Raw genomic sequence first — 21,716 nt, forward strand, 5'->3', positions numbered from 1 at the left:
TTAACATAAAATTTGTACATTTTCATTTTCATGTTCACACTATGTCACATTATGTGTTTTTTTTCTTCAATATGATCAAGATGATATCAAAATATGAGTCACGCTTTATTATTTACTTTAAATTGAAATTGAAAGTTTATTTACATAAATCTTCACAAAAAAAACATACAAATCAAGAAATATGGATATTTCAAATAAAATACATTTTAACATAAGTAAGAATATTTGAGAATAGTCGATGGATCACAGAAAGTGACAAATAACTAAATTAATGATCCTGAAATTAACACAAAACAACACATTAAAAACAAATGCAGTCTGGAAATACAGATCAAACAAACATAACATGAATATAATAATTGAATCTATATCAGTATACCATTAGTATTATAATTTCTGCATTAAGTGGATTTTCAAATGTCTTTTAAGGCTTTGTACAGTTTTGCACTGCTTGATATTTTGAGGGAGCTTATTCCAAATAATAATGGGACCCCTACATACAAATATATTGTTTGAGAAAGAATAATGACCATATATAATAATAATAATAATAATAATAATAATGATATAGGTATATTTACCCAGGGAAGCCACGTCAGTTCTGAAAACTGTTCTCCCAGCGGGCCCTGCTATTATTATTACCCCGGTTTTTTTTCTCAATATGATCATGATGATATCAATTCTATGATGCCCTCCTCTCCCGTAATGTCTGAAGATTTGCTTAATTTGTGTATTTATATGCCAAAAAGTTACATTTTAGAAAAGGTGTCAAAGTTACATTTCTAAGAATAAATAAGTTTTTTTTAGAAATATAATGGTTGGCATTATAGTCGTTCTCACTATCAGGTGACACCAGTTATTTGATTTTTTATTTGCTCATGCCTGAGCAAACACTGATGATATTTATCCATGGTATAAACAATGGTTTGTGTGAAAGGCATTTGCTAATAATAATAATAATAATAGTTGGATTTATAAAGCGCTTTTTGCCAGAGGATACAAAGCGCTGCTATTATTACCCCGGCTTTAGCTCGAGCTACCATCACCGGCGCTCAGTGCATGCAAGGAATTACTCCTGCCGGGTACCCATTCACCTCACCTGGGTCGAGTGCAGCACAGTGTGGATAAATTTCTTGCTGAAGGAAAATACGCCATGGCTACGATTCGAACACACGACCCTCTGTTTCAAAGGCGAGATGCTAACATTGATTTGACTTCAAAAAAAATCTGAGCTGCGAGGTCCCACTTATCACCTGTGTCTGTGATATGTTACAAAAAATGAAGCCCCCCCCCAAAAAAAAAAAAAAAAAAAAAAAAAAAAATAGCGTCCGAAAATCATTATTTTGTGCTTCAAACAAGTGAAATATAAAGTGAAAGGAAACACCATATAATTTCATCACATACCCTTATGTGTTCTATTATTATCGGCATGATAGAAATTACACAAAATCTTCATTTCAAATTTATCAAAAGCATTTTTTTGATTTTTTGTTGGTTTCAGAGTTTTTAAGTTGATAGAAAGGCATCCATGTACATATTTCATCTCTCCTTTGGTTTTTTTTTATTCAAGTCTATAACGTTAACTTATGCCTTTAAAATTAAGGAATTGGGCACAATGAGAGCAGCAGTCTAAATTGAGAATCCCCGAATGAAATGATACGCTCATTGCATTTCTTAGTAACAATTGTTTTGAATTATGTTACCATTTATCAATATGATTGTAACATACTTGTTTTTCGCTTAGCTACCAATGTCATTGGTTTTTATTACTTTGGGAAGGGATTCGAGTATCAATCTGAAAACGGATCGAGAAAATGAACAAATATTCATTTTGCAAGAGGAAATTATCAAACATGCTTTGATAAAAGATCCCTTTTAAGTGAAATTCATGACAATCATGCATGGTCGCATGCACCATTAAAAGTTGAATATTCCTCATCTGCAGATAACGTATATTGTGGGGGTATGTTTAAAACTTGGCAAAAGTAGGTGACATTTTAATAGAACTTTCATTTTGGTTCCATACTGTATTTCCTGCATGAAATTAAAGGATCACTCTTGTACGTATCTGTCATAAATGAGCTTTTCTTCTGTTGAAATATTTTTGGAGGGGAAATGCATGCAGTCGAGTTATTCTTTGCATTGGCAATTTAGTCTTTTAACGTTATTATGTATATATGTCACATAAGTATGAATCATGTACATATATTTCATTTTTTAGAATGCTTTTATTTATTAATGGGTAAAGAGGGGCTTGAAGTAAATTATTCACATGCTTTCTTTATCACGCGTTCATGTGTTATGCTTATTTTGCTTTAAATGTATACACAAATACGTTTTTGTTCATTTATTCATGTATATTGTCATATTATTTCTCTCATTACTGTGATTAGACCTCTATAGGAAGAACAGCATCATTATGAATGGCTCTGAATAGAGTGATCCATCTGTATCATTTACATGTTAAAACATTCACATTTGTAATTCTTCCTGTACACTCTATATTACAATGTATCTTGGTGCTATTCTGATAATAAACCCAACCCAACCAAACCAAACAATAATTTAGAAATACTGATCAATCCGATATTACCACTACAATAGCTACAGCTGCATAATTGATATCATAAAGTCAAGTGATTTTATCATTAGTTTAGGAGAGGAGAGACAGTAAGAGAGCTTGCTAACAAAACGATTGATCAGTATTCATGTAAATCGCATACTTACGAAGTTTCAATTTATCATTTTGAATTGATTCTATTGATATCAAGATTTCATTAAATTCTGAATGTAATCAGATTCAATTTAGTTTGTTCCACCTTTGTTCCATCTTTTCCATACGATCTCGTAGGTTTACGAAATGAAGAGAGAGAGAGAGAGAGAGTCCGAGAGGCAATCAGAGAGAGGGGGAGAGAGAGGTATATAAAGAGAGGGGAAGAGAGGGAGGGGGAGGGAAAAATGATCATTTTAAGCATTGTCTGACGTGTAGGAAAAGTTATTACACGTAACTATCCGATTGTCAAAAATAAATCAACCGAAATAGAATTCCAAATATTTGGAGGGCATGTCCTATTGTGCCCCCACCCTTATTTATTTATCCATTTATTTATTTATTCATTCATTTAATTATTTATTTCTTTTTATCGTATTTTATTTTCACATTTTATTTTTTAATTATTTGTTTATTTACTATTATATATATATATATTTTTTTTTTTTTTTGGGGGGGGATGGGTGGGGTGGGGGACTTGTCCCCTCCCCCTATTTTGACCACCGTGCTAATTAAGGCGCAGCTCTATATGTAAATGGGTGTTTTGAGGCCCCACCCGAACCTTAAAAAAGACAATAATGAATATCGACAATGTACAGTGCGTATCAAAAAAATGGGACAGATTTGAAAAGTCTATAAAATTTTTGTTTCAAATCATGATGTCTATATTTTGGTGTTAATAGGTGCTCTAGGGTCTTATCTTTCAAATGCCATTAACAAAATTTAGTTTCGTTCATACTTGAGCGAACACGGAATGTTTTTGTCTAGGATTAAAAAGGAGGCTTGCGCCAAAATGGCATATAATGATAAAAATGACGATCGGATTTCCTTCTAATCAGCAGACTTCCTCTTAACATTTTCATTATCTTTGCCATAATTTTCGAATTATGCGGTCAAAATTCATTTTGAAATCTAATTATTTGCTTGAATTGTTCTGTTGTTTCTTTTTAATATGTTCTCTGTTAGCTTTGAATATTCCTTCTTCAAGCAAAAACTATTTTTTTCAACCGAAGTATGGGAGAGCGTGTATTTTTTTTCAAATCTTTTCACTGTTCTTCCGGATTCCCCCCTGCTGCCTTTATTTCGCTTCTTTTCCCGACTCCTTTCATTCGCTCTAGTGTGCAGATTTTTTTTTTTTTTTTTTTTCTCTCGTTTTTGTCCTTTGTTTTGTTGTTATTGTTGTCTTTTTTTTTCAATTTGTCTGTTCTTGTAATATTTCGTCTGTCTTGTTTTGGTATAACTTTTTGTCATGTCTTGATCTTGTACCGTTCTGTCACGTCCTGTTTTCGTAACGTTTTGTCTTGTGTGTCCTTTTCAATTTTTCTTCATATCTTGTAATATATAATTTTTACAAGAAATATATGATGTCTTGTATATTATATATATATTGATTGAACTTCAACAAGAACGATATGATTTGTATATTATATATATATATATATATAGTTTTTTTTTTGCATTAATATGTCTTATTTATTGAAGGAAACCTTCAATAACAAGCTTTGCTTTCCAGAAGGTTCCTATTTCATTTCAAAATGTTATATTATATTTTGCTTTACTTTGTAACTTTGTTGAAATTTTGGAATGAATAAATTCGTTATCAATCAATCAATCAATCAATCAATTGTGTGCTACAAAGTTTATGGTGCCTTTTGAACAGTGCCAACAGATGAGCGGGGGCTCGGGGATGATACCCCTCCCCCCTCAATTAAAAAAAAAATCATGACCAAGAAAAAAGTGGAAAGGAAATAAAGGAGAGATAGAAAGTAAAATATTATATTATTTTCTGAATATTATGTCAAAATCTACCACCAAATTTGATATTGTAATAAAAAAGTGGGAATATTTGCGTGCTCGCTTTGCTCGCTTATAACTTTTTAATACATTTTACCCGATCTACCATATCTAGCTCCTTCAAAACTGACTCAATACTCCAATGCCATTGAAAGACATTAATTCCTTCCTGTTTGTCCTGTCGAGCATATAATTAAACTTGGTCAAGGAAGCAATAACCCCTTGAAAAATGGATTTCATGTCTTTTAAAGGTACCATAACATAATTTGTTTCACTTAATAAAAGGATTTGAATAATTACAGGTTTTCCCAATTAATAATGCAAATCTCCTTGCTTGGGTTGACAAAAGTATTCTTTTCTTACTCATGAAGGAAAATTAAAAGGTAAAAGAAGTTTAAATGAAAAAAAAAATGATTCAAGTAAATAAATAAATATGTAAATAAAATTTGACAGCATAATTCTAAAATTATGGCACAGATAATGAAAAGGTTAAGAGAAAGTCTGCTGATTAGCAAGAAGTCTGATCATCATATTTGTCATTATATGCCATTTTGGCGCAAGCCTCCTTTTTAATCCCAGACAAAAACATTCCGTGTTCGCCCAAGCATGAACAAAAGTAATTTTCTTAATGGCATTTGAAAGATAAGACCCTAGAGCACATATTAACACCAAAATATAGACATCATAATTTGAAACAAAAATTTTATAGACTTTTCAAATCTGTCCCGTTTTTTTTTATACGCACTGTATATGCATGTACACATATTGAGTAATGCAGTATCCCATTTATGTCTTCAAGTTCTCTAAGAATATGCAAATTTTAGAACACAGTCTAAATTCAGAATACATTCATGCACTATCACAATGCTGGTAAAGTAAGCAAATGAATTTCCCCACGTTCAGTATAATTCCTTGATCTCCCAACCCCGTTTCCGATAAATTACAATACCTCTGTAAAAAAAATGTTTATTTTTATAGGAAGAACAAGACACATATAAAAGGCACTACCTCCTTCCTCTTAAAAATGTTTTTTTTTCCGGTTTTAACCTATTTTTGCAAGCACGAATATACTTCAAAACGGCAACATTAATTAAAGGGATTCTACCTACTGGTATTGAAAGAAAATTCCTTTTTTGCGTCGCTACCTCGCTATAAGCTGGCTTTCCAAAATGAAATTATTGTTATCAACCTAGTATTACCCAATTTAAACTCGGCATTAAAAACATATAAAAAGGGGGATGTTATTAAGTAAACAACCATTAAGCATCCTCAGCTGGCAAAAGAGCTAGCTCATAGATCACAACCTTTATAGAATAAATTGACCAAAAAAATAATCAACCATGAAGGGCGGCCAGAAGGGATGTCGACCTCTTCGAAGTAGTGGTGATAAAAAGGGCCTCACTAGTTCTCTTGACACATAAGGGAAACGTCCCGCCCAGCTGGGTCTGGAGGGCGGCCTGGAGAGATGTCGACCTCTTCGAACTAGAGATGATAACAAGAAGCCTCTTCAGTCCTCTTGGCACATGGGGGAGACGTCCCTCCGAGCTGGGACTAGTCGGAGATGCATCATACAGTGACAAGATATCCACCAAGAGCTCATTGGGAAGGACCCTTTTAAGAAGTGTGAATGGGACTCGCAGGAGCAGCAGGAGCAGAAATAAGGGTCGGGTCAGTAGCAGATGAAATGAATAATGACCCTTCCACTAAGAGGGGGGGGGGGGCAGACCAGTTATCACATTTACGTAAGTTGACTGCATCGGAGCCATTGATCACACCGAGTCGGACTGAGTGATGTCTTGGTATCCACGATGCAAACACCAGATGTCTGGCTATACGTCTGGGTCGGTTACAAGTTTGGATGTGGGGGTATCTACACCATTAAAAAATTAGAACGTGCTGTGAAGGGATGGGGAGTACAGCGGTGGACACGAGCAAGGAATGGCGGTACAACATCTCCAGAGGGCTAAGGATTCAAAGTGGAGTTACTGCTGTCCATGAGATGAGGAGTGCTTCCCAAGTATTAATTTGTCGATCTAGAGGCAAAATTATTCCAGAAACTGAATGTTGGGGGCCGCAGCATGTTCGATTTCTAGGAGTAATTATCGATGATCATTTGACTTAGAAACCCCATAAAGTCAGTGTGTACAAAGGTTTATCGAGGTGTAGGTGCTATATGTAGATTAAGATGTGTTTTGTCTGAGGCTTTTCTAGGAACTTTACATAAATATCAGCTTTGTGCTTCCCTATCTGACTTACTATAATATTGTATGGGACAATTATACTTTTGAGACTTACATTGACCAACTAAAAGTTTTACAAAATAAAATTCTTACGCTTATCACCAATTCAATTTTCAGCCATCCTAGTAAACCCTTATTCCTTCAGTTAAACTTGCTTCCTCTTCTTTTGATGAGTTAGTCAGGTTCAAAAGTTAGCTGGGAATACCCGGTACTATTTACAGGAAGTTCGAATTGGGTGTGTGTTTTTTTACTCTTGTAGTTGATTTGAATTTGTATTGAACTACACATAGCAATAACATGAAGTGATCATTGTGTTGTAATGCGAACCTAGCGTTTCAATACGTTAGTACTAACTTGACTTGTATGTTATTTGTCGGAATTTAAATCTCATGTTCGTAAATTGATTTAGCGATGGCTGAGAAGTGTGAATCAGACAAAGCATCAAGCTCTTCACCGAACCTGATATGTCCATTATGTCTTGATATATTTGTCGAGGCGACAATCCTGACTTCATGTGGACACACATTTTGTAGGCGATGCCTCAAGAAATACGATCTAACCCACCAGGACCTTGATCACATGGTCTGTCCTCTCTGCAGGGAGATCACCAAGTTGTCCGCCAACCGTGTCGATGATCTCCGCCTCAGTGTCTCCATCAACGGATGCGTAGACGATTACCACGCCAAGTGTGGAGGGATGAATGCTGTCCTTGAGATGTGCCAGAAATGCACCGCTTGCAAGTCTCTGAAAGACGCCGTGTCCTTCTGCTTAACATGTAATTGTTATATGTGTGATAAGTGTCTGCATTCTCATCAACAGCTTACCATGTTCTTCGACGGTCATGAGATTGTCTCCATGGATGATGTCATCGAAGGGAAGGTCAGCATTGGTCATTTATTCGAGAAGTGCTCCATCCACAAACAAGAGAACAAGGATATGTTTTGTGAGGATTGTAAGGTCCACGTCTGTCACAAGTGCGTACTCGATGATCATCAAAATCACAAAATCAAGAACCAGGTTAAAGGGGAAGTTCACCCTGAAGAAAACTTTGTTGTAAAAATAGCAGAAAAAATAGTAAAAAATATTGGTGAAGGTTTGATGAAAATCCGTTAAAGAGTAAGAAAGTTATTAGAGTTCAAAGTTTTGGATTTGTGACGTCATAAACGAGCAGCTGCCCCATGTGTTATGTAATATAAAATGCATGAATTTCAAATTTTGTATGGTTCCTGATGACTTAATTTTTTTTCTATTAATGATCGGGTGTGACATGATTTGTCTATTGATATACAAAAGGTACAGTGAAAACCATTTTCAATTTTCTGAGAAAATGACATTTCATTGATTTTTTACCATTCGCTATGTAGGAATGCTGCTCGCACATGACGTCACAAATCAAATAATTGAAATTCTAATAACTTTTTAATTATTTGATGAATCTTTCTCAAACCTTCGGCAATATTTTTTATTATTTTTTCTGCTATTTTTACAATAAACTTTTTGTCAGGGTGAACTTCCCCTTTAACTTTGAGCAGGAGTTGCGACGGAAGGTAAATTTATTCATAATCATCACATAAAAAACTGTTTAAAAATAAATCCATATGACTGTTTACTATTTGAATCTTACAGTAGTTGTTTAGAAGTTTAAACAACCTTGCTTATTTTTTTTTAGAATCAAATATCAAATTCAAACTGTGCTTATTAATATTTTTTAAACACTTGCATATTCTATTTAAACAACTACCTGCAGGGTTGAACACCACTGCATAGAAAAATAAACAGCATTTTATACACACATTTTATACAGGGCTATTTTCTATTGAAAGTTAGATTGAGAATTAAATGTTCAACTCAAACTTTGCGGTTTAAGAGATTAAATTATTTAAAATAGTACTGTAAGGTTTAACAGCGTTGCATATAAATTTCAAACAGCATTTTTACTGCGTATAAAAGGTAGATTTAGTATGGTTATACACTGATATCAAATGTTGAGGGTGATCTTTGATATCGAAAATAATAAAGAGCAATTATAGTTTTTGATAATGATTATGATTGTGAGGACGATACTAATGAAAATAATTGGACTATTACTACTACTACTACTACTACTAGTACTACTACTACTACTACTACTACTACTACTACTACTACTACTACTACTACTACTACTACTACTACTAGTACTACTGCTACTACTACTACTACTACTACTACTACTACTACTACTACTACTACTACTACTACTACTAGTACTACTGCTACTACTACTACTACTACTACTACTACTACTACTACTACTACTACTACTACTACTACTACTACCACCAGGGGCGGATCCAGCCTCTGCCAATGGGGGGGGGGGGGCCCGAATTTTTTTTAACCCATATTTTCCCCGATCGGTCGCTCAAGGTTGATTGTTTCTTTGAAGGGGTTGTCCCAGTGGCGTAATGAGCCAAAAATTTTGAGGGGGCTCGAAATGGCGTATCGCGTAAAATTGATAAGAAGTAATAATATATTTCGCCCTTTTCCCTTTCCTTTTCTCTTTTTATCGTTATCGTGATTTTTTTTTTTTTTTTTTTGGGGGGGGCAAAACGCCCATGTCCTATAACAGTAATTTCTTAGCTTTATTCTTATGTAATAATTTCATAAGCCCTATTAAAATAGTGTGAGCGCGAAGTGCGAGTTAACAATTGTGAAATTTCATGTATTTTGTCCTGAAAATTCAGTTGAACATTCTGGGCAGTGTTTGTAATCTTGAAGAAGATGCGTATGTAACTAGATAATTACTGCGAGCGCGAAACGCGAGCAGATATTTTTTATAACGCGTTCTGGCCTTCTCGAAGAGGGACCTGTTAAGGACGATTTGCAGTTAGCCATATACATATTTCAATGATTATATAATGCGAGCGCGAAGCGCGAGCTGAAATTTTTTTGACGTTCCGGCCTAAAATATTAAGGTTCAATTTCAAATTTCAAATTTCAAATTTATTTATTTCACTTCCATCAATTGTACATACATGAATTGTATACCATATATAAACATAAATATTTGTATACGTTGCAAAAAAAGAAAATAATGATACATATGTTGTGAAAAAAAAAAAAAACACTTAGACAATTTGGGCAACACATTGTAGGTTTTAAATAAGTATACTATTTTTCAATAGAAATTAAATTAAGATGGAAATGGAGGGACCCACTAAAAAGCAATGCTTGTACAATGTGGGCCCCTCAAAAAAATGGATAACACAACAAATAACAAAATAACAAAATAGCAAAGTATAAATACAGATAATCAAATGAGAAAAAAATCAATAACTGAGAGGGAAATACTCACAAAATAAATACAAAGTTATCAAAAATATACAGTTAGATAAAGGACAAAACAACCCGTCCTAAAAATATCCACCCTTCCCCACCCCACCCCCCCCCCCCCCCAGAAAAAGAGAAGGAAAAAAAAAAAAAAAAAAAAGGGGAGAATGCCCTGAGAAGATGGATGGGTGTTGTTGTATGTAGATAGAACACATGCCGTCGTGGACTCAAGCAAACTGGATTCAATGCAAGGTTCTATGCATGTTTTGTAATTATGAATGGTATAAGTATTATAACCAAACAATCGATGCGAGCGCGAAGAACGAGAGGAAAGAAAAATTAGATTTCAAACTTAAAAACGTGACACTCTCTTCATGTTTTGTAAATCATGAAAAAATGGGTATAACTTGATATCTTCCTACATTAATAATGCGAGCGCAAAGGGTGAGCAGAAAATTTTTGATATTCTGATCTGAAACTGGATATATAGCCTCATAATGATTGAAATAGAGAACAAGCTGCGTATCTGAATAAACATGCTTGCGCGTGTTTCAGATTTCGACCTAGAATCTGGGCATTCTAAATACCATTTTTCATCATGAAAATCAATAAAGCGAGCGCGAACCTCGAGCTTAAAATATTTGATATTCCAATCTGAAAAAAGGTCAATTTAAGCTCTGTATTTCAAGCACTTTGTATGAAAAATATGAGGTGGATATGAATCACAGTTAAAAAAAGATCTGATATGTTTCATTATTATTACTTTGAGTTTTGACATAGGACAGGGACATTCTAAGAACATTATGTCATCATATTTTTGATAAACTGTCATGAAATTATTGAGATATACAAATCAAATCACCAATCAAAATGCGAGCGTGCAGCGCTAGCTATTACGTTTTGACAATTTGACCTGAATAGGGATATTTGAAAACTTTATGGAATGCAGGAAAATAATAGGTACCTGACAAATCAAATTTTGCGAGCGCACAGCGCGAGCAGAAAATGTTAATATTCTTACAGAGCACTGTTTGAAAATCAATCTGTAAATGAAACAAAATAATGAAAGTTTGAATATCCAAGCTGAAATATGTTTTGTATATTAACTACAAAATTTGATATTTAAGTTCCATGTTGAGCAAGATATATAAATCACCTAAAAGGCAATGCGAGCGCGAAGCGCGAGCAAAAATTTTATACTGTACAGTGGCATGAAATATTTTTTCCCCTCATCTTATTTTATTCACTCGCCTTCCTCTTCTTATGTTCCCCTTCTTTTTTCTTCTTTCTTTTCCCTTCTTTTTCCTTTTTTTCTTTCTTTCCCCCTTTTTTCTTTTTTTTCTCCGCCAATAGGGGGGGGGGGGGCGGGCCCCTCGGGCCCCCTGGATCCGCCTATGACTACCACTACAACTATTACCACCACTACCACCACTAATAACTTATAATAATAATATTTTTAATAAAAAACTATAATAATGATAATCATTATTATGATAATAATGGATGCTGTTGATTACACGATGATAATGATTATAATTTGTAATACCATCATCAATATTATAACTGTTGCATCTAATCCAGTTGTTTTTTATTCTTTATGTGAATTACAGTGATGCTTACTATCGTTATTGTTTCAATGTGACATGCAATTTATGGATATATGTGGTCTCTTTTCAAGCTTATTCAGAATGTTGTCTGTTATTCTGTGTGATTTACTTTCGTTTCGTATATAATTTGTTGTTTTATCCTTTAAGGATCCAAATCTAACTCGCTGTGTTTACTTATCACACTTTCAATTCATATAGGTGACAGGCCTTGCCCAACGCTGTGCTGACAAGAAAGCAGAGCTAGAGAAGAACATTCAGAACATAGAAATACAACGTCATGATGTACACACTGCAGTGCAGACACTACTAGATGATGTCAAGCAAGCCTACAGCATCAAGGCCAAGGAGCTGGAAGAAAATCTTCGAAATCTCACCGACCAAATAAATGCCTTAAAGCATAGTTTTGATGACGACCTCGACGTCTTGAAGTCAAAAGATCGACAGAGGATCAAGAGTATTTGTAGTTCAATTACTTTGGTAGATAATGACAGACTGGGTAATCTTGAGACAGACACTCTATCTGCTCATATCTTGCTCTGTGAGGAGCTGGATACCATGCTGAAGGAGGTTACTGATCACACTTCTGCGGAAGCTATTAAGAAGAAAGCACAGGAGAAGAGGTTCAAACCAGCAGATGATACTCGTCTTGACCTCGGGAGCATATCAGGATCAGATCCCAAGATAGAAGTCATTCAGTGTGTTGATCTACGGGGAACGATGCTCGGTATGGCACGGTACTCCCATAGCACTGTCGCTATCGGGTATGGGGATTATGGACAAGGTATTGATATCATTGATTCAAATGGTGGAAAGCAGCGGTATAGAAACACACCCTTAAGTGACATGAAATGTTGTGATCTGGTCTTCCAACAGGACGGGTCGTTATGCGTGTCCACTGGTTCTTATACGGAAGCCTACATCTACTCTCCCCTTGGCACTAGGAAAGCAACAATTCACGTGAGAGGCAATAGAAATATTCTCAAAGTTAACAGAGGTCCAACAGATGAAATCATCATTACTAACTATGGAAAACAAGTCTATATCTATGACCCGTCAGGATCCACTCTTAAACACACTGTTCAAACAAAGCACGATACGTGGCAGGCATCTACCACCAGGACGGGTTTGATCGTCACGAGTTCATGTTTGGACGATCCAAGCGTTGTGACGGTCTATGACAGGGATGGGAATGCTGGTGAGTCTCTACAAGCTCCAGAGGATGTCCACCTGTATGCTGCCGTGGATGAGCAGGACAGGGTGTATGTAGCGAGTGTTGATAAGAAGAATAGTAGCATAGTGATCAGACTCTATGATCTTGATGGTCTGAACCTGAGGGAAAGAGTTGAGTTCAATGCACTAGATATGACATTGGATAGTTATTGGTGTTACTTGGTTTCCCTCTCCCCAGACATGCTCGCCTTTGCTTGTGATGATAAGTTATATTTCATCAAAGTATCATTGTAATCCACTTTATATCACACTATGTAGTATGGAAACTGGCATGCTTTCACCATGCTACAAATCTACTTTAACAGGTTTCGATATTCAATACTACATGTATATTACTTACGATGTAATACCTTTTTCTGATGACAAAATCAGTTAATGTGATACAGATACAATACCATTTAATTCGTAAAAAAAAAAAATATGTTTCGCAGCCAGAAGCTGGATAAAATATGAAAATTTTAGAATTTAATACGACAATATTCAAGTGATACAAGTGATAAATAAAATGAATCGTGTAAAAATTATACGTTACTTTGCACCAATTTTACGAGTTTTGAATATACCATTTAGTCTGCAACAAACAGGCCTACCGTGCTTATTATTGTAATTATCATTTACTAACTTAAAGATAAAAACATAACTAAGTGTTTATTGAAAATATAATAAAGCAATTAGCAAATGTAATTTCAAAGAAATCAAGATAATTACTATCATACTTACTAATGAAAATATTTACAGCGCATTAGGGGAATAAACGGAAAATAAGCAGAAAGACTGCACTCTACACAGTATTAGACCATTTTGCTTTCACATCATGCGAAAGTTTCGTACCACCATACTCATGCCTATTCACTATTTGTATATTATTCAGTTGAATTAACTTTGGTGATGGAATGATGACTTCTTTTGGACCTTCTAGACTGTAAAAACTGTGGTGTTAAAACTGACATCAATTGGTGATAATATATAAAATAACACCCTAGAGATTGAACATAACACCAAAGAGTGTAAATGTAACAACCATAGGTGTTTTAATAACACCTATAGGTGTAAAACTAACACCACCAATTTAACACCGGTGTAAAATAACTGGTGTGGTCCTCTATGTACACCGGTTAACACCACAGTTTTTGCTGTGTACCACCATACTCATGCGTATTCGCTATTTGTATATTATTCAGTTGAATTAACGTTGGTGATGGAATGATAAGATGACTTCTTTTGGACCTTGTAGACTGTAAAAACTGTGGTGTTAAAACTGACATCAATTGGTGATAATATATAAAATAACACCCTAGAGATTGAACATAACACCAAAGAGTGTAAATGTAACAACCATAGGTGTTTTAATAACACCTATAGGTGTAAAACTAACACCACCAATTTAACACCGGTGTAAAATAACTGGTGTGGTCCTCTATGTACACCGGTTAACACCACAGTTTTTGCTGTGTACCACCATACTCATGCGTATTCGCTATTTGTATATTATTCAGTTGAATTAACGTTGGTGATGGAATGATAAGATGACTTCTTTTGGACCTTGTAGACTGTAAAAACTGTGGTGTTAAAACTGACATCAATTGGTGTTAATAGAGGACCACACCCTAAGGTGTTAAAATAACACCCTAGTGATTGAACATAACACCACAGAGTGTAAATGTAACAACCATAGGTGTTGTAATAGCACATATAGGTGTAAAACTAACACCACCAATTTAACACCGGTGTAAAATAACTGGTGTGGTCCTCTATGTATACTGGTTAACACCACAGATTTTGCTGTCTAGACGTTTCTTGCATTTTGTTTTTGATAATTATGTGATCTTCTCCAAGAGGGAAAGATATACCAACCGCTGATAACCAGTTATTAAAAAAACCCAAATATTTGCTGGTAAAAAAATCTCTTTTTGTTTAAGAGTAGTCTTGAAAATATACGGTTTTGATTTTCTTTGTTTTAGAATGTTTACGAGACATGTGTAAAATATTTCTTATTCTTCTTTTGTCATAAATCCCTTTGAAAGGGAATGGAAGCATTGTAATGGTAATTCGTATAAATTAGTGAAAAGGTGGAGATGTGAATATATAATTTATATTCATTTTTCAATATATGCGTGTATAAATATAAACTTGATCTCAATTATTATTTACACAATAGTGCATATAGAAATGTATTTTCTACGGTGTTTAGTATAATTACAAATCTTGAATTATCGTTATATTAAGGTGTAGAGGCTTTCTAAGAATTATTTAGAGAAAATTCATACAGATAGATTTCACTATCTTTGATTTCAGATTAAGTAAACGATTGCTATACTCAGTTTTTATTGCCCGGTGTTCTCTCTCTAAATTCAAGCATGTAACAACGATCACTTCAGATCCCAGAATTTGACACCCATTAAAACTGCTAAATTTTTGCAGTTTTAAAAGAATATTTTTGCAATCCTTATCCCGAATTTGCACCTAACAATATGATGTTAAAAACCCAAAACTAATCCACCGCTTATTTCGAAATTAAAAATGGAAGTTTAATCAAGTAAAAATAGATAATTGTATATCTGGAAAATAAAAATAACAACTAGCTTTTTTAGTACAAGCCCGAAACGACGAAATTCTGCGATTGCGATTTTAGGATCATGAAAACAGCCTTAAATAAACGTTCTGAATAGAACCTTTTTACGCAATAATTCTAGAGACCAAGGTATCACCTTTAACGTATTAAGGGGGCCAACTCCAGGTCGATCTGTGGTTATTTTTTTTAATAACATTTCATTGTACTTAGAATTTAATGTATAAATGATTTTTTTTCTTGTGTAAATATCACGATTTATATTTTAGAAATGCATGCCATTGAATTACTGCCCTCTCAGAGGTTAGTCTATGAGATTCTTTTGTTTATAAAATGTTATAGTTATTACTTATGTTTTAAATGACTCTGTTTATCCTTGGGGAAAGAGTATTTTGATTTGAATTGATTACAACATTTATAGTTTTATAATGTCGGTATAAGGTTTTTTATCATTTTATAATACATGTTTCCTGATGCCATGAATGCATCAATATTAGTGACTATGCGTAGCTATTAGATGAATTTATTTTGAATGTATAACCAATGACATCAGGGTCCCGTAACACATATTTGAAAGAACAATTCTGATTGGTTCCTATTCAGTCTAGTGAGCAAAATACGCATGCAACGACGATCTTGATAGGCTATTTCATTTAGCGATTAATCGCTAACCTTTGTGTTATCTCGCCTAGTTAGTTCAACATGAAACCAAAAAAAAGAGCAAAGGGGCTTCATGTTTTGAAATGCACGTATGAGACCTGTTACACGAACCTTAACAAGCATCTTAGATGAATATCTCTACGATTGATTGAATTTACTATAATGTACAATTAATCATGAATACACAGCCTGCGACCATCGCTAACCTTTGTGTTACGGGACCCTGGTAGACTTATATACTGTATATATGTGGGAATGGCATAGGTATCGATTATTACCAACTATACAGTATGAAAATATAGAAAAGTATCTTATATCTTAATATGCTGACTGTAGAATAAATATCTTGTTTTATACTTAAATCAACTGAGAATCAGCATTACAGAAGAAAGGGGCCTAAAGCTGCAAATCATTTCATTACCTTATCCAAAGGCTACATTTTGATATTCGATTGTCTTAGGCCTATATGTATTAGAATGCATTTAGCAAAGCAAAATAGAAAACAAATGGAAACATAACGAATATCCGATTATTTTATGAGTTATATATATAGTGAAGATAGGAAACGAGAGAAAATTGTTCCGAGAGGACAATCTAGAGTTTGCTAACTAAAAACGACCAATGTAAATTTGATTAGAATCGAAGTATATAGAGCACATAACTATTATTCCTTTTGAATTGAATCTATGGATTTCTCTTTTCATTAAAGCTTAAATATACTAAAATTTAATCGAGTCTGTTCAAACTTTGAGCCTGTTGAATACAAGAGCGCGTGCAAAAAGATGAGAGGCGGGGGGGGGGTAGTTGGTGAGAGAGAGAGGGAGAGAGACAGCGAAAGAGAAAGAAAGACAAAAGAAGAGAGACAGGAGAGAGAAAAACAGAGGGGGAGAGAGAGTGGAGTGAGTAGATTGGGAGGGAGAGAGACCAACAAATTGTGAATGTAACACAAAAGAGAGGAAAAATGAAAACTAGTCATCCGTTTAACACCATACATGCCATACATTGCCCATGTAATTCACTTCTATTCCGGACTATGTTTTCAATGAATTCCTATAGGCCTATTTACATGTATAAATCATACAGGGGCGATGCCAGTGTATATTCATCAGTGGGAGTGGTGCAAGGTAAACTAAAGGCAACCTGATTTCCCCTATCAGCGAATAACAGGTAATATATACGATTCATACCTCTCATTTTATACTATTTTTCTTTCTACCTCTTTTTGGTTCTGATATTCTCCCCTCACTACTTGCAAGCTAATTGGGGCGGTCGCCACTGCCCCCTGATGCACCACCCCTACATTTTTATTTATAAAAGTAAATGATTTCAATTAAATTCAAATAAACATTCATTTTCTTCAATTTCAAAAGTTTTCTACATTGTCAACGGTACCGAATATTTTAGAGGCTACAAAATGTATTTACATAATTTATGCTCATGGGCTATTAAACCTTTTGTAATTTATTAAATGCTGTTTAAGCTCTAGATCAGGGGTTCTCAAACTTTTTCTTTGAAGGGCCAGATGAGACTCCAAGTAAACCTGAAAGGGCCAAGGTGAAGAGGATACAAAAAAAATGTGCGTGAAGCGCAAAGACCCATGCGGTCGGGGTCCTAGATGCTTTTTTGTGCAATCTGGCCCTTATTTTGGGAGCATTTAATCCAAACAAATTTATAATAGTTTCATATGGAACGCAGGCAAAAAAAAATCGAAATACAGCGAGAGTCAATATTAATGATAACAAAATTGTATTACTTTGTTAAGAAAATAAATCTAAATTGTACCTATAAATACCTGGTATTGGGGAGACAGATAATGTCTTGAAGTATCAAAGTAGAATGAATAATAGAGCATGTCTTTTGTAGACTCTAACAAGGATGTCAGTCTCCTAGTCACTTTCAACATGGGAAAAGTGACACTGTCTGTCAGCAACAAGTTGCTTGAACCTTGGCACAAAAGGTATAATTACCAGATGAAGGCACTGGTGCAAATGTTCACTGGTCAAAAGACAAGTTGCTTCGGTATGACTAGTTAGTTCTTTAAAAATGTTCACTGTGGAAAATGCACTTTCGCACCTGTATGCAGATCTAAACATGGTGAGAACAGCGCTGGTCATCTAATAAGAAAGTAGATCGAACAGACAGAAAAGACTCCACTAAACTTTGTTTAAAAGTGAAATTTATTTGACTGCCATTACTTTTATTACGGTTAGGTCTACATGGATACACAATGTAATTATATTGAGCTATGTTTCTTATCATGACTAAAGTGATAAAAAAAAAAACAGCAGAGTCTCGCGAGCCGTAGTTTGAGAACCGCTGCTCTAGATCATACGGGATCAAATTATAAAAATATGCAAATGCCCTTTAAGTTTAAAGTTTTAATAATTGCGCTCGGTCAGAGCTGTCTCTCATTTCGTATATACCTGGTATGGGAGAAATTGCCATACAGCCACCCCATGCATTGATATACTGAATAATGTATCATAGGTTCTAAAAATGCAACGTTTTACGATTAAAACTAGCATTTTTCATTCTCGGTAGCTGCATGAGACCGAACGTAAAAACCCTCAAATGCAAGTCACGGATTTGGGCAGTGAACGAGAGGGCTCGTTGCAGACTACTTTGCGCATGCCCAGAGCTCCGAAATTCCTTAATCTCGTACGTTGACAAGATATATCGCAGAAATCGAAAGCTGTCCATTCCCTTTAATGACATCTACACTCGAAAAACAATATTGGGTAAAAGAGAACCATGGGGGTAATTATGTGTCCAACCAACATTGGGCATTTCTTTGGGGGATTTTTATTTATCCAGTGTTATGAAAATTTTGCCAATTCTAGTGTAATTGCTACTTATATTTTTAACCTTACTGGACAATATGCTTCCTGCATTGGGTAAAATACTGCCCAAAATTGATTTGACACATAATTACCCTCGTGGTGGTAAAAAAATTACAAAATATTTTTTTTTACAATATATGTGACCCTCCGCCCCCAAATAAGCTTATCAGGATCCCGTTGTCTTTTATTCTGATAAACAACTTCAAAATTTTCAGTAGGCCAATATGTAGAAAAAGAAATACTCTGTCGGATAAGCTGATTTTCTATTTTTTTTCTTCCTGAATACCAAAGTCTTATTTTGGCTATTTACTGAGAACTTTTTCTGATGACGTGTTGGTTTTGGGGTGGCTGCTCACATATACACTGCAAAAATTCCGGTGTTGATTTAACGCCAGCCCGGAATCCACACCAGAGAAGTATTGAAACTACACCTGTCCAGTTTGGAATCAAACCGATGCTGTTTAATACTAATCGGTGTTGTATAAACACCTATCTGGTGTTAGACCAAAACGAAACTGGTTTTGTTTAACACTTCTCTGGTGTGGACACATATAGATTCCGGGCTGGTGTTAGATGAACACCAGAGTTTTTGCAGTGTAGTTTTGGGAGGGGCAGGGCGCTTGGCAGGGTGTAACAGTCCCCCGTCATTACAGTTACACCATATTAAATAGCACATTTTATTAACAAGAGGTGGCAAACTTTGTTTCCCTGCGGTGGTGTTCTTGGAGATTACACTGCAAATACTGTGGTGTTGATTTAACACCAGCCCGGAATATATACATGTCCACACCAGAGAAGTGGTAAACAACACCTTTTTGGTTTTGGTCTAACACCAGATAGGTGTTTATACAACACCAATATATACAGCATCCAAACTGGTGTTGTTTCAATACTTCTCTGGTGCGGACATATATATATATTCCGGGCTGGTGTTAGATCAACACCGGAGTTTTTGCATTGTACTCGACAGGAATCATATTTCAGGACAGAAATATATGACACAACAACATCAAAGAGTCATTTTACACATTGCACTGGTTTATTTGCACGTGAGCCGCAGAATGCATCTAATATTAATCTCAGTACAATGCCATCATACATCGTTTATATTGCCACAATTACCAAGAGAGACGAACGGGCAAATTTCAAATAATGCATCAAAATTTACATGAAGTTGATTCCAATTTTTTACAATCAAAGTAAATTTACAAGATTATTTGGAAGAATATTCACACACTTCTCTCAGCTATTTTATTCAGATATACATGTATAAACATTCGAACGTATTTGCTATCATTAACTATATAGTGACTCATACATGTAGAATACGCGTATGTAGATTAGTAATTCGCTTTTAAAGGCCAAGTTCACCTTAGAAAAAAAACACGTTGATTTAAATCAATAGAGAAGAATCAAACAAACATAATGCTGAAAATTCATCAAAATCGGATGTAAAATTTAAAGTCTCACTCATTTTTCACGAAAAAGGTCATATGCACAACACAGTGGCATGCAAGTTAGAGAGTCGATGTTGTCCCTTGCTCACCATTTCTTTTGCTTTTCATTGTTTGAATTTTAAAATGTATACGTTTGTTACAGATTTGACAATAAGGACTAACTTGACCGAGCCATAAAATGCTAAAACATTGGTAATTTCACATGTTCATGGAGGGATAAAATTTTGTTTCACAGGTTAATGAGGATATTTCACCAAATAAAATATAGAAAGAATTGTGAGTGGGTGACGTCATCAGTCCCCTCCTTGCATACCGACCGGGATGTGCATAACTGTTTTGTGAATCGTGAGTGAAAATTTTAAAAATTTCACCACTTCCTAATTTTACATCCGATTTTGATGACATTTTCAGTGTTATACTTGTTTGAATTCTCGTCAACTTTTTGGAGGGGGGGGGGGTGGGTAGGACTTATCATTTTCTATTACATATCGATGAGATTTTGTGTTCATTAGGCCTTTATTTACATTATACCAATATAACTTCAACAAACTCGAATCAACATACCTATAGACCCATAAGTTGGGAAATAGTAAATCGATAACTTTATCGTTGAACAGGGCCCCGTTGTACAAAGAGTTACGATTGATCCAATCAATCGCAAATATGGAAAACCAGCAAAGTCAACATATGAAATGCATGTTTTTTCCAAAAAAAAATTCTAGATATGAATCCATATCCATAAATTCATTGATTTCTTGACAATTTGGAATGTTCTCCTTTGATTACAAAGGACATTTTGCAAATTTCTTGTAGAAAAAACTTATGACACTGATGGATTTTCATAGAGTTACGATTGATCGGATCAATCGTAACTCTTTGTACAACGGGGCCCAGGTCAGCATACGGTTCCACAAGAATAACATTATGCTATTACTAAATTGCATCAAAATACTTGATTGAAGTATTAAACATAGAGAAGGTAAATTGGAGATATCTCAGTCTATAATGTTTGCTATCATCAACTCAAATTGAATGACTTTACCAATTTGCTAACAAGTTTTATTATTATAACAACATCTGATTTATGAAGCGTTTTTTTTTTTTGCCTGAGGATACAAAGCGCTGCTATTATCACTCCGGCTTCAGCTGCGCTGCCAATTTAGGAGCTCAAGCATTCGAGGAATTTATTCATACCTCATCTGGGTTGCGTGCAGCACAATTTGGGCAAATTTCTTGCTGA

The 21,716-nt window shown here is 34.8% G+C and overlaps 1 protein-coding gene across 1 annotated transcript; it reads left to right on the forward strand.

Moving 5' to 3' along the window:
• Positions 1–7,215: 7,215 nt before the first annotated feature.
• On the forward strand, positions 7,216–13,184 carry LOC129275704 (E3 ubiquitin-protein ligase TRIM71-like). Its single transcript, XM_064109582.1, has 3 exons — positions 7,216–7,833; positions 8,334–8,351; positions 11,919–13,184. The coding sequence occupies exons 1-3, from the start codon at positions 7,216–7,218 to the stop codon at positions 13,182–13,184; spliced, it is 1,902 nt and encodes a 633-aa protein (XP_063965652.1).
• The last annotated feature ends 8,532 nt before the right edge of the window (positions 13,185–21,716 follow it).

The sequence above is a fragment of the Lytechinus pictus genome, chromosome 14, assembly GCF_037042905.1.
Source record: "Lytechinus pictus isolate F3 Inbred chromosome 14, Lp3.0, whole genome shotgun sequence".
In the NCBI taxonomy this organism is placed as follows: Eukaryota; Metazoa; Echinodermata; class Echinoidea; order Temnopleuroida; family Toxopneustidae; genus Lytechinus; species Lytechinus pictus.